This window comes from Dipodomys spectabilis, unplaced genomic scaffold (assembly GCF_019054845.1).
Source record: "Dipodomys spectabilis isolate Male_0828 unplaced genomic scaffold, ASM1905484v1 ptg000145l, whole genome shotgun sequence".
In the NCBI taxonomy this organism is placed as follows: domain Eukaryota; kingdom Metazoa; phylum Chordata; class Mammalia; order Rodentia; family Heteromyidae; genus Dipodomys; species Dipodomys spectabilis.
In genome coordinates this window covers 24,543,050-24,556,161 of record NW_024870822.1, presented here as the reverse complement: position 1 = coordinate 24,556,161, position 13,112 = coordinate 24,543,050, and the positions used below count along the sequence as shown (strand labels likewise).

The 13,112-nt window shown below is 47.9% G+C and overlaps 1 protein-coding gene across 4 annotated transcripts in view; it reads right to left on the bottom strand.

The window, feature by feature from the left end:
- Dennd2b (DENN domain containing 2B) overlaps positions 1–13,112 on the bottom strand; it is a 110,376-nt gene that overhangs the window by 13,199 nt on the left and 84,065 nt on the right. For all 4 annotated transcript variants that reach the window (XM_042691474.1, XM_042691473.1, XM_042691475.1 and 1 more), the window contains exons 5-11: positions 10,159–10,310; positions 7,939–8,154; positions 6,854–6,950; positions 6,192–6,236; positions 4,577–4,761; positions 3,203–3,312; positions 2,917–2,986 (exon numbers count right to left, since the gene is read on the bottom strand). In XM_042691474.1, coding sequence (XP_042547408.1) covers positions 2,917–2,986; positions 3,203–3,312; positions 4,577–4,761; positions 6,192–6,236; positions 6,854–6,950; positions 7,939–8,154; positions 10,159–10,310 — 875 coding nt within the window. The remainder of the gene's footprint in view (positions 1–2,916; positions 2,987–3,202; positions 3,313–4,576; positions 4,762–6,191; positions 6,237–6,853; positions 6,951–7,938; positions 8,155–10,158; positions 10,311–13,112) is intronic.

Genomic DNA, 13,112 nt, shown 5'->3' with positions numbered 1-13,112 from the left:
CAAGCAGAGAGGGAAAGAGATACAAAGACACAGGATAAAGGTATGCTATCAGGCAAAAAAGAAAGAGGGATTTAAAAGGTAGGTAAAGGAAGCTGGTGCCTGGTGGCTCACGCCTGTAATGCTAGCTACTCAGAAGGCTGAGATCTGAGGACTGCGTTGAGCCAATCTGGGCACGAAAGTCCGTGAGACACTCATCTCCAATAAGCCACTCAGAAAACCAGAAGTAGTATTGTGGCTCAAGTCATGGTAGAGCGCTCGCCTTGAGCTGAAGAGCTGAGGGACAGTGTGCAGGCCCAGAGTTCAAGGCCCACGACCGACAGGAAAAAAAAAAAAAGGTAGGTAAAGGAGATGTGCCTATGGGCTCTTCAGGCCTACAGCCCCCGCAAGGAGGCTGGGAGAGACTATAGTCCCACAAGGGGCTGGTAGTAGTCTATGACTGCCTCTGGACTCAGGCCTGGAGGGTCTGACAAGGCCCAGTGGGGAGGGAACATAGCAGCAGGTGCTGGCCCCTCATGCAGACTGCTAAGCAGATGCAGATGGGACTATTTCAGTCTCCAAACCTGCTGGCTGCACGTCACAGATCTAAAGAGAAGGCAGAATCTCTTTTTGTCCATATTAGGCTTGAAACTCACTCTTCTCTCTTTCCCTCTCCCCCGCCTCCCCTAAAGCCCCAAGTGATTAAATCAAATATGTGGGATTTGGGTTAGAATCATTGTGTCCAATCTGCAGGAATGCCGAGCTAGTGCCAGCCCCCTTGGCAGAGACCCAGCCCAGGCCCTCTCTGTAAACGCCAGGACAAACATGCTCTTCCCTGGGGGCAGCGGGCCCACTGCAAGGAGCAGCCCTGCTCCATCCATGCGCGCTGGCAAAAGCAGCCTTTGGAACACTCTTCCTCTGGGGCTCAGGGGACCCAGGCACATGCTGATTTTGGCATGGCTCCCTACCTGGCACCTGGACTGTTTCATGTTTCCTTAGCCCCACTCCCTGGACACTTAATATCCAAACAGTCCTTCTCCCCAGAACATCCTTTAGGGATCCAAGAGTACTAGATTGATGGTAAAGGACTTGATGTCAGTTCTTGCTCTGCCCTTCAAGGGCTGTGTGAGCTTGGGTAAGTCATCTACCTTAGAATTTCAATTTCTTGCTGGGCGCCCGGTGGCTCATGCCTGTAATCCTAGCTACTCAGGAGGCTGAGATCTGAGGATCATGGTTCAAAGCCAGCCCAAGCAGGAAACTCCATGAGACTCTTATCTCCAATAAACCACTAGAAAGCTGGAAGTGGTGCTGTGGCTCAAGTGGTAGAGTGCTCACCTTGAGCTGAAGAGCGCAGGGACAGCACCCAGGCCCAGAGTTCAAGCCCTACGACCGACACACGCGCACACACACACAAAAAAGAATTTCGATTTCTTACACTATAGATCAGGGATTATAAGACTCCATGAGCAATGGTGAAGATTTAAAGAGAAAAACACAAAGCATCTACCTTGGAACATGATAGATCCTGAATAAAAGTTTACTCCCTTAGCTCAAGGAAATTTGAGCCAAAGGGATATTTATCACATAATTCTCAGGCCTTACCAAATTATCAGTACAGGCAAATGGCATCTTTATGTGTCTCTTCTGTCAAATACTAAACGATTTTAAGGGCCTTATATGGCTCTAAGGCTGGACATTCCCTATCCCCTACTTAGCTTGTCCTATCAATATTAAAAATTGGCCCTACTAGCTAGAGTTCTTTAAGGATATGGTATATACTAAACTAACTCTCTCTCTCATGCATGCTAGGTAAACAGCACTTATTGTGTGACAAGGTTTTACTTAGCAGCTCAGGCTAGCCTGGAACTCAATATGTAGCCTATGCTGACATAGAATTCTCCAATCTTCCTGCCTCTGCCTCCTGAGTGCTGATATTACAAGTCTGCATCACTATACCTGGTTTCAGAACTCATCTTTATGTGCCTTCAGCATACAGTCTGATGCAAGGCAGGTATGTAAGTGCTTCTGAACAAAGGAATAAATGAATGGCCTGGAGTTCTTCTTTTAGAGTTTCTTCTATAATCGACCCCTATCTAGGACTTCCCTAACATACCCCTAAATTGGTATGTGTGAGGCCTTCTCCCACTAAGCTCCCCACCCCCCACCCTGAAACCTCAACACATTGTCCAATGACTTGGGGCTGGGGGGGGGGGGGGAGGAGGGACAGGAGTCAGTCTTTGGACCTTGATTACCTCCTGGCTCTCTCTGACTCTATTTCAATTTTTTTCTCAGAGCTGATGCGAATAGAGAGGGGAAAAGACTTTTTCCTTGTAAAATGGCTTATATTTTTAAAACCTGATGTGCTTTCCTCCAAGTACAAGGCTTCTTTTTAAGAATCTCAAGGAAAATCCTGCTCATACTCCAGTCCTTTCAGACCATGGCTAGGGCTCCTCCCTGCATCATACTGGTCATGTATGAAGGTGAGGATGTGATTCAATCTGATACACACACACACACACACACACACACACACACACACACACACACACACACACACACACACACACACACACACACACTCTGGTTTGAGGGGATAATATGACTGTCATCATCAGCAGAGACCACAATGCAAGGAAAAATAGATGAACAAAAAAGTAGAGAAAAGCTAAAACATCATGGCAATCCAGTAGAAGGTATCCACTCTCTTCTCTTATTGCGCACAGTCTTAGATCCTGGGGCCCAATCAAGGGAAGGGTTACTCTGAACTCTAGTATCCCAGGAATGCCTCTTCCACACAAGTGTGTGTGTTTGTGTTAGGAGGAGGGGACAGGCTCAGATCTCAGGTGTCATCTTGAGTTGTGGAAGGACATATGGACACAAACAAATACCCCAGTCCATCTCCTGGCGCGTAGCCTCTTAGGACTGAATGGCTCTACTTACCAGTAAGCGCCTGCAGTAGCCAAAGCGTCTGCTGCCATCTTCCCCAGTCAGCATGAAAGAAAAGGTCTCACTAGAACCAGGAAGAGGGAGAGGTCTGGCATCAAGGAAGTTAGCAGAGGACCCCAGCGACAGTCCCCAAGAACAGGGACTCTCATCCCAGGGGCAGAATGACGAGTTGGATTACTGTAGGAAAGCAGGTTTGAGCCAGGGCAAACTCACTCAGTCTGCTGATCTTGGGGATATTATATCCCCTTCCTCCCTCCAACTAGACCAGGCCAGGCCTCACCTGCTATACTCTGACACAGGGAGCCAGTCCTTAGCATCTGGGAAACAAAACTGGGGGATAGCTTTGAGCCTTTCTTCTGCCTCCCGCATTTGTTTGGTGGGTCTGTCGAGCTGCAGGGAAGAGGACAGAGATAACCAAGAAATGGTAAGGCACCTCAGGGTAGGGGTGGGAATGGCTGAGAAGCATCTCCTCCCCCAAGAGTCCTAAATGCCATCCCACCAACTTCATGCTTCTCAGAAACCTTGTCCCATCCCTAATTCTTACAGAGGTCCAAGTGTGAGGCTGAAACATCAGTTACTTATTCATTCATTTGCTAAGTGCTGAGTACCTTGCATATGGCATCTGACTGTGTGCTGTGTTCTGAGCTACAAGTGCAAATGTGGACAAGGGCCGGATCTGTACGTTCTGGTTAGAAGAATGAGAAAACACAACATATCAGAGGATGCCAAAAAGGAAGAAAAAAAGATATGCAAGAGAGGACTGTACAGGAGGGGCTACATCCAGGCATCTAGAAAGACCCCAGAAACAGATGCCACTGGGCCAGATTGAAAACTGAGAAAGAGTGGGCAGAAGACGCCGAGAAAGGAAATTCCAAGGAAGCAAGGCAAAGTAAAAGGGTATAAATGTTTTAAGAAAGGAGGCCAAGCTGACTGGCAAGAAACAGAGAAGTGGAAGAGATAAAGTAGGGGTGGTGGTAGTGACTAACAGAGGACAGACACCAGCTTTTTTTTTTTTCCGTCAGTTGTGGGGTTTGAACTCTGGGCTTGGACTCTGTCCCTGCGCTCTTCAGCTCAAGGCAAATGCTCTACTGCTTGAGCCACCGCGCCACTTCCAGTTTTCTAGTGGATTATTGGAGAGATAAGAGTTTCACAATCTCCTGCCTGGGCTGGCTTTGAACCGTGATCCTCAGATCTCAGCCTCCTGAGTAGCTAGGATTACAGGCGTAAGCCAATGGTGCCAGGCATCCAGGTTTCTTTATGGGTAATAAAATGCTCTCAAGTTGATTGTGGTGATGATTGCATGGTTCTGCAAATACATGAAAGAATTCTGAATTGCAAACTGTATGATGTATAAACTGTAAATTGAATGAGTGAGATGTATCTCAATAAAGTGGCTAAGGAAGAGACGTGGAGGGCAGGAGGAAAGAAGGGAGAGGAAGGGAGAAGTTGTGGAAGTTTCTCAAAACCTTTCACTCCTGCTGAACAATATGCATTTTATGCTTAACTCTGAGAAGTACTCTCAGCTTTCATCCTCCTAAATAAGCACGAGGCCCCCCAAACACCTGATGAGAAGCTAGAAAGAGAACCTTCTTCCCAAAGGGGCCAGGCAGAGAGGAGGGGGAAGTGAGGCAAGTTTGGGGGAGGGGGCGGTCACCTTGGGAAACTGGTAGGAGACTTCAGGGAGGTAGGTGTTTCGGGATGGCTTCTTCTTAAGGGACACCACCACAAAGTACTCAAAGAGTTCCCGTTCTTGCCACTCAAGCAGCTCCAGCTCCAGGGTCCGGTAACTGGGTGCACGTTTCAGCATGGACTGGATATGGACCAGGCGCTGTGTGTGGGCTGGGGGCAGGTCTCACATGAGGGAGGGGACAAGCAGGCTGGCCCCTCACACACCTTCCATTTCCCCTCCACCGCCATTCCATTCAACAATCTCTCTGAATCATCTTGAAACACATAAACCCATTTGACTCTATTCTAGTTAAGTCTGGGGGAGAAGTAGTTTGCTTATGGTTGTCTATGACCAAACAAAAGTCTCTATCCTAACACAGGGAGCTACTAGGTTGGTTTTCCTGGAGCCTCTGAAAGTTGAGCTAGAGCCAGCAGAACTGCCAATGCCAGGCAAGACATAGCACTAGCACCATCCTGTTGCCCCTGCAGACATGGAACCTCTGAATCACAAGGTATGAACACTCACAAAGGCTTCATCCTTGGGCTCCAAATCAGATTCCTTGTATGTGGGCCCTTTGTTCCTGTCTCTAAGTCCAAAGTTCACATGCCAATTTGCTTAGGAACCAGTGGAAGTGGGGAAGAGAGGCAAGCTCCAATATACTGTAATAATCTAGGAAGGTCTAGGCTAGATTTCCCAGTAGCAGAGCACAGAGACTAGTCAACAGCTCCTGATATGAAGATTCCAGAACCTTTCAGTGAATAAAGCGAAGACAGGTAGCCTCTGGTTCTCTAAAGCGCTAGTTTCCTCAGTTTATGGCACAATTCTTACATATGAAGGAGGTACTTGTAATCTGAACTCCTCTCTGAAACTTTTTTCCCCCCAAGCCTGGGGTTTGTACTCAGCCTGGGTGCTATCCTTGTGCTCATTTTGCTCAAGGCTAGCATTCTATCACTTGAGCCACAGCTTCACTCCCAGCCTAACTGGAGATAAGACTCACGTGGACTTTCTTGCGTGGGCTGGCTAGGAACCTTAATCCTCAGATCTCAGATCTCCTAGCATAGCTGAGATTAGAGGCATGAGCCCCTGGCAGCCAGCTTCTCTGAAACTTTTTTTTTTGTCAGTTGTAGGGCTTGAACTCTGAGCCTGGGCACTGTCCCTGCACTCTTCAGCTCAAGGCTAGCGCTCTATTTGAGCCACAGTGCCACTTCCAGCTTTTTCTGTTTATGTGGTGCTAAGGAATCGAACCCAGGGCCTCATGCATGCAAGGCGAGCACTCTAGCACTGGGCCACCTTCCCAGCCCTCTCTGAAACTTTTATCAGCAGATCTAGTACTAATTCCCATGGACAGTAGCTTGACAAAGTATGGGGAGGGTCACTAGCAAAGGATGACCAATGTTTGGATTTACCATGCAATGTGAAATGTTAAACACTGAGCTGTAAGAACTCAGGACTGAGTTCTCAAGAATTACAGACTTCTCTGCAGCTCCCTGCTCTGGTGGCCACTCCATCCAGGTGAGCATGTGACCCCGGGAGCACACATGCAGTAGAAGGGAGGGCTGGTTCCCCATAGCCAAGGCTGGGAAGGGGTGCCAGGTCTTACCTTTGAACCTGTCATCAGAGTCACTCTCACTCTCACTGTTCTCATCTGGAAAAGTAACACATGAGTGAATGCTTGCTAAGCTCCTGCCCCACAGCAAATGTTTGCAGTACCTACCTCCCAACTTTTCTCACAAGGGATAGATCTGGGCTACCCTGGGCATAGATCTGTAGGTAGGAGGTAAGGGGGTTGGTACTAGGATCTCTCAGAATCGAGATCTCAGGTACTGATCTACATACAGGTCCTAAACCAGATATAATCTAGAGTAGCTGAGAGAGTGTGGGTCAGAGGCTGAGCCAGCAGAGAGGCCTAGAGGCCTGGAACAAAGCACACCCTGCTTCAAGCAGGCCAAGATGTGAAATGGAAAACAGACCTCAACGCTCAGTAAGTCAGGCCTTTCCTTTTGCCAGAAACAGATTCCCACACCAGCCTCCCAACTCAGGGCCTCATAGCCTAAACCCTGAAGTCAACCCATTCCAGGGTTGACTTCTCTCCTTGGCTCTCCCTTCTATGTGGCCATTTCTTGGCAGGGTTCTACCATCCTAGAAAGTAGAAGCACCCCATGATCAGACCATGGAAGACAAAGTGAGGTAAGTGCATGCTCTTCTCCATCCCTAATGCCCAAAGTCCCCCAAAAGCTGAACCAGCTCAAGTGTTAGGCCTACCTCTCAACGACGCTGTCTCAAAGCTGGACATAGACAGCTTTTTTAACCTCTTCTTTCCCCTCTTGGCATTGTAGATGGAGTTAATTCTTTGGACAAGCTGGGCGAGAAAAGCAGGAAGGGTGAGGTAACCCTAACCCCAGCTGCCCCTGTTTCCAAGAGGACATATTAAGAGCCTACTCTTTAATTGGGGAAGACTTTCTGCACTCTGCAAGCTAGACACAACATGGGTTCTCCTTTCAAATGGAGACTCACCAGCTATGCCAGCTAGTTCTTCTCTCACCTTATCTCCAAGGAGCGGGTCTCCTGCCTCAGGACAAGGACACTAAACTTAGATCCCCAGAGGAAGGAACTGTGATCAGCCTCCACAGGATGGGAACTCCTGGGTCCTGAGAGTCATTGAACCTCACACAAAGAGCTTCTCTGATGTAAAAACAGGAACAAGGATTCTAGCCTTTCCCCTCTGGGCCATAACCTGGGGCCTTGACAGGAAGAAGCTAAATTCCCAATATACCCAAGCATTGTTTGTAAGCTAAAAATACTTTCTGGCTAAATCCTGCTGTTTTGGGCTGGGGCCGTGGGCTTGATGGCCAAAGCCCACGTATGTAAATCACTGTAGGAAATTCCTCAATTACCAGAGATACAAAGAAGATCTGTATGTGAATCCTTAGATCCCTGAGAGCCTAGAAATATTTATGTGTGCCCAGACTCCCAAATTCACATACCACATATACTCATGGAGTGTCTTAGCTGACCTGTTCATCCTCCGTGAGCCCCCAAAAGCAGTCAATACATCCTTATTGGTAAGAAAAGGGAAATAACCAGATAAAAAGGAGGACAGTATGTTACCCAGAACCTATTCAAAGGGAATTAAGAAGGGAGGGAAGGAGGGAGGAAGAGAGGGAGGGAGGGAGGGAGGGAGGGAGGGAAGGAGGGAGGGAGGGAGGAAGGAAGGAAGGAAGGTAGGAAGGAAGGTAGGAAGGAAAATAGGGAAGAAGGGAGAGACGGAGGGACAGCTGGTTGCCGGGAAACAGCTAGCTGCCTGCCAAGCCAACTGTCCTAGCTCCTAAAATCTGTGCGAAGGATACCTTGGGGATGCGACGGGCCCGGCGGCTGGACAGCAGCTCACTTGTGGTGCTGAGGCTGTCCTCATTGAGGCTGGAAGGTGAAGATGGCAAGCTCAGCTGAGCCAGCAGCAGCATGTCATCATGGCTGTGTCTTTTGGGTAATCGTGGAAGCCGGTGGCTCTTCCTCTCTGGCCAGTTCCCACTGCGCATGGACTGGCTGCTGGGTTTCAGGGACAGCTGGAATTGGGGAGAAGATATGAGAGAGGGACTCACCAGAAATGCTGTGGCCAGTAGCTCTCTGATGAGATTTGGAAAAGAAAGCTACAAGCTGCCATCCCCAGCTTTCCCCAGCCTCAAGCTGAATTTCTCTTGACCTGGGCTTCTTTTTTAAGACTTTAACTACTAATTAGAAAGACCTAGGATAGAGTAGATATTTGCTTCCCTAAAAAATGAAGCTTCACTACTTCTTTCAGAAAAAGAAAGCAACCAGGCAATGGTGGCTCAGGCCTGTAATCCTAGCTACTCAGGAGACTGAGATCTGTGGATCACGGTTTGAAGCCAGCTGAAACAAGAAAGTCTATAAGCCTCTTATCTCCCATTAACCAGCAAAACCCAGGGGGAGGGAGAGGGCTGTGGTCAAGTGGAAGAATGCTAGCCCTGACTGAAAAAGCTAAGGGACAGAGCACAAGCCCTGGATTCAAGTACCAGTACTGGCATGTGCATGCGTGCGTGTGCGCACACGCACACACGCGCACACACACACAGAGGCAAAGGCAGAGGCAGAAGCAAAGAATAGAAAGAGAAGACAAAGAGGAACTCTTCAGGTAGCTCCTGAACTTTGGGTAAGGATTACTGAGCCTGCTTGATGGAGCCAGACTTCCCTACCTCCCCACTAACCAGACTTAGAAGACTTGGGCTAGAAAAAGCAATAACCTATGTGCTCTTTTGTACAATCATAGCAGCTGGGCCATACTCACTTTCTTTTTGGGGGAGGGGGTCCGGTCGTGGGGCCTGAACTCTGGGCTTGGGTGCTGTCCCTCAGCTCTTCAGCTCAAGGCTAGCGCTCTACCACTTGAGCCACAGCGCCACTTCCGGCTTTTTTCTTTTTGCTTATATGGTGCTGAGGAATCAAACCCAGGGCCTCATCCATGCAAGGCAAGGGCTCTACCACTGAGCCACCTTCCCAGCCCCGCCATACTCACTTTCTCCAGGGAAAACACAAGGGCTCTGGGCTCTGGCCACCAATCATGGGCAAGGAATATTCAATTGGATCTTTCTCCACAAGGCCCTGGGCTGCCCCTCTCTCTTCCTAGCCCTCATCAACTTCCTTGTCCCTCTCTCCCTACAGAGTGATGCCTTCCATCTAGATTGATGCCTTTCAATCCACGGTGCCTTAAAATGGATTCCCACACACTGCTAGGAAGGCAGGTGCCCCCTCATCCCCCTCACACGGGGGTCGGATTTCTCTCTCCTCATTCATCAGCAAATCCTCCTCTCCATAACCCTCAGTTTCTTCTCCCTACCCAATCAGTTTGGCCAAACAAATTCAATGAAAACTTGTTTAAACACAGTACTTTAGAAAGGACTCCAAAGTCAGAAAAAAAATCATTTATATATTCTCTGGTTAATGCTATAAAATATCCAAGTCCCTCCATTTGCAGAATTAAGGGTTACCTGGTAGGTCAAAAGGGCTTGCTCCGGTACCTTCTTAGCTTTTCCTGCTTCCTGGATAAGAACAGAATGAACTTATGTCTAAGAGATTCCTCTGACCTCTCACCTTTCCTTTCATTCTAACTTCTTCAGTCCATTCTTCAGAGACTTATTCTTACTCATCTAATAGGAGTGGCTTCAGATACAGCAGGCTTCCCAAATCTGGTTTGTGACCTACTGCTGGCCACCAAATGCTAATACTGAGACAATTTCTGAAAAGAATTGAATAACTAGGGTCCTGTCTTTTCATTTCCCATGGAGGACAGGAAGAATACTGACAGGGAGGGACTTCAGGGACTCCTGGTTTATATTTTTTGCAGCTCAGAGCTCAGGCTGTAAGAGAAAGAAGGCAGCACATCCCAATTGCCCACAGAGGATTCAACATGGTGGAAGTTCCTGAGTACAGAACTCTTTCCTGACAACCTCTTTTGACTAAGGAAGAAGAAAGCCTAAGTGAGAACTGGGCCCACACACTGAGAGCACAGACCCCCACTGTGGCCCTCCTGCTGGCCCACATCAGGACTGCATTACCTGCATGGGTGGGTTGTTGTACTTCCTGTCTTGAGGACTCCACATCCTATGCAAAGAGTCTAAGGAGTTCTCAGACAGTTGCTGGGATTTTCGTCCAGCTCTTCGGTTCTTCAAGTCCACATCCTCATATGGATTCTCCTTGGGCAGCTCTCCTGCAAAGAAGAAAAGTTTGAGAAGGGAGAGAAGGAAAGATGAAAACACACACACACACACACACACACACGCACACACACACACACACACAAGCAGAATTCCTGTGAACCAAGGAGAATGGCTTCAGCCTGGCCCCTTCAGTTCATGAGTCATGCAGCTGCCCATCTGCAGAGGGGAGGCTACAAACAGATCCTGGCTCCAAGTCTAGAAGCTGACACCCTTCCCCCCGCCACCACCCCCAATCCCCATCTCCAGTTCAGTTCAGCTCAGCCTTGTCTGGCCTCTGCTTTATAAATTCAGGGATTGCACAAGAGGAGCTCAGCTACCCCTGCCTGTGCCCAGCCAGAGGATGAAGCCAACCCTAGGAGTCTGTTGCTGGCTCCAGTTCCCCTCTGCTGGTTAAGTTCCCCCAGAGATATATACTACTAGGCTTTTATGGGTCACATAGCTGTCTCTTTAAGCAAATATCAGTGGGTCTCTGGGACTGAGTTTCAGAGGTAACGCATGGAGAAACTCCAAAGACTTTAGGGGATAGGGCTTTGCCAGATCTCCCTCTCACCTGTTACATAATCAACAAGTCTTATAGAACAGGGATCTTGTCTGAGGCAAGCTCAGAACCAGAACAGTGATAAGCAAATGGGTAAGGACTCAGTAATGGCTCATTCAATAGATTTCTGTACTGTAGTGTACTGCTATTTCCTATACTGCTGACCTCAGCTAAAAGACAACTATCACCCCTCCCCTTTGGCACAAACCCTCCTGCAGTGACAAAGGGAAGTGTAAAAGGCTTGGGAGGAATCTGGGCCAGACTGTAGGGGTGGGAGAGTGCTTACTTCTAGGGATCCATTTTTAAAATCTCACCAGAAAAAACATCTCAGAAAAGTTCAAAACATAGTCCTTGTCTTTGAAGAGCATAAAACTTGCAGACACGCTTTCTTACAGCTATGCCCTCCAGCAAGCACTAGATATTTCTAGAGTACAGTAATATCATGAGCCATGTCAGTCCCAGCTTAATCTCAGCAGCAAGATCTTTTCTTTTCCTTTCTTTCTTTCTTTCTTTTTTTTTTGGGGGTCCAGTTGTGGGGCCTAAACTCTGGGCCTGGGCACTGTCCCTCAGCTCTTCAGCTCAAGGCTAGCGCTCTACCACTTGAGCCACAGCGCCACTTCTGGCTTTTTTCTTTTTGCTTATGTGATGCTGAGGAATCGAACCCAGGGCCTCAGGCATGCAAGGCAAGCGCTCAACCACTGAGCCACCTTCCCAGCCCCCTTTTCTTTTCCTTCTCTAACTCCAATAGCATTGTATGAGACCAGAGACTTAAGTACTACTGACAAGAATAAGACTTTGTCATCTGACGAAATGGTGAATGCTAAGCTCCCTGACTATACTACAGAAGCTTGCATGTACCTTACACCCAGAGCAACTCAGACCCCATTCTGCAGAGCAGGCAGAAGCACAGCTGAACAGAGAACCAAGGCTGCTAGGACTGCAAATGCTCCTAGACAGGGCACAGGAGCAAAACCAAACTCTGTGCAAGAGATTCCTCAGAAAGCTGAGTTTCCCCCAGATTATGGCAACTATTTATTGCTCTTGAGAAACCAAAATGAACTTAGGAAATGCCTTTACAGAGGTGAGGGAAGTTATTGGAGGATTTCAGTTACTGCTGAATAGACTGCAGTGGGAACAATACAAATCTCTGTAAACTATGAGTCATGGTCAAGAAAAGATTTAGGACTGGATTAAGTGATTCCCAACACCACACAGTCCCCAGCAAAGGAGCAGACCTTTTCCTATAACACAGTCATGCCATTAAAATGAGCTGTCTCCATTCCAGGGCCCTGACTAAGCAGAGCTGGCCTAGCAGTTTTACCTCAAGAAGCCAAATATTAAAGCCAGCATCTTCTGCATGTTTTTCCAGCCCACCCCACTTTGGGAGGAGGTAGGGTAGATTTTCTACTTCTTGGTTCCTCCCCAATGTATACACTGCAGGGGTGAGGTGGTAAAGGGGATTAAGAATGGAAGAATACCAGGATACATGCTTTCTGATCCTATAAAACTGGACATTATCACTGCCCAGATGGGGCAGGGAGAACATTACATCCTAGCTCATCCAATCCAAACTTCCTTAGCAGTTAGGTGGGCAGCTAGACTCCTTATCATCATCTCCAACCTATAGGAGAATTTTTTATCAGGATTTCATCAAGCTGTTAATATTTTGGGTTGATGAACTGACCTGCATATTTGTAGAGTGTTTAGTGACAATCCTGGCCTCTACCCACTAGTTCCTCACTTGTAAAAAAATATCTTCAGACCTTGCCAAATGCCCCTTGGGAAGGGAAGAAAAAGGGAAAGAGAGGAAAGGAGGCAAGAAGAGGGGGAGGAAAGGCATTGGAGGAAAAAAGAAGAGGAAGGAAGAAGGAGAAGGAGAAGGAAGGAAGGAAGGAAGGAAGGAAGGAAGGAAGGAAGGAAGGAAGGAAGGAAGGAAGGAAGGAAGGAAGGAAGGAAGGAAGCGAAGGAAGGGAGGGAGGGAAGGAAGGGCCCCCTGAGAACCACTGCTTTAGACAGGTATTTCAAACCTTCCTAATTGCTTCTGAATGCCATGCCAGGAGTCCTCATGTCTAATCCTCTTGTTTTCCAACCTTCCCTCCTGCTCTCTTCTCTCTCATTTTCTCCCCTTCCTTTTTCCTTCAGAATCAGAACTTTGAATAGTGATATAAAACCTAAAACTCCAAGAAGAAGATGTAGTCCAAAGAAGTCCAAAGAAGTAATTGGTATACAATGTTAATACACCTCAGTGACAGTA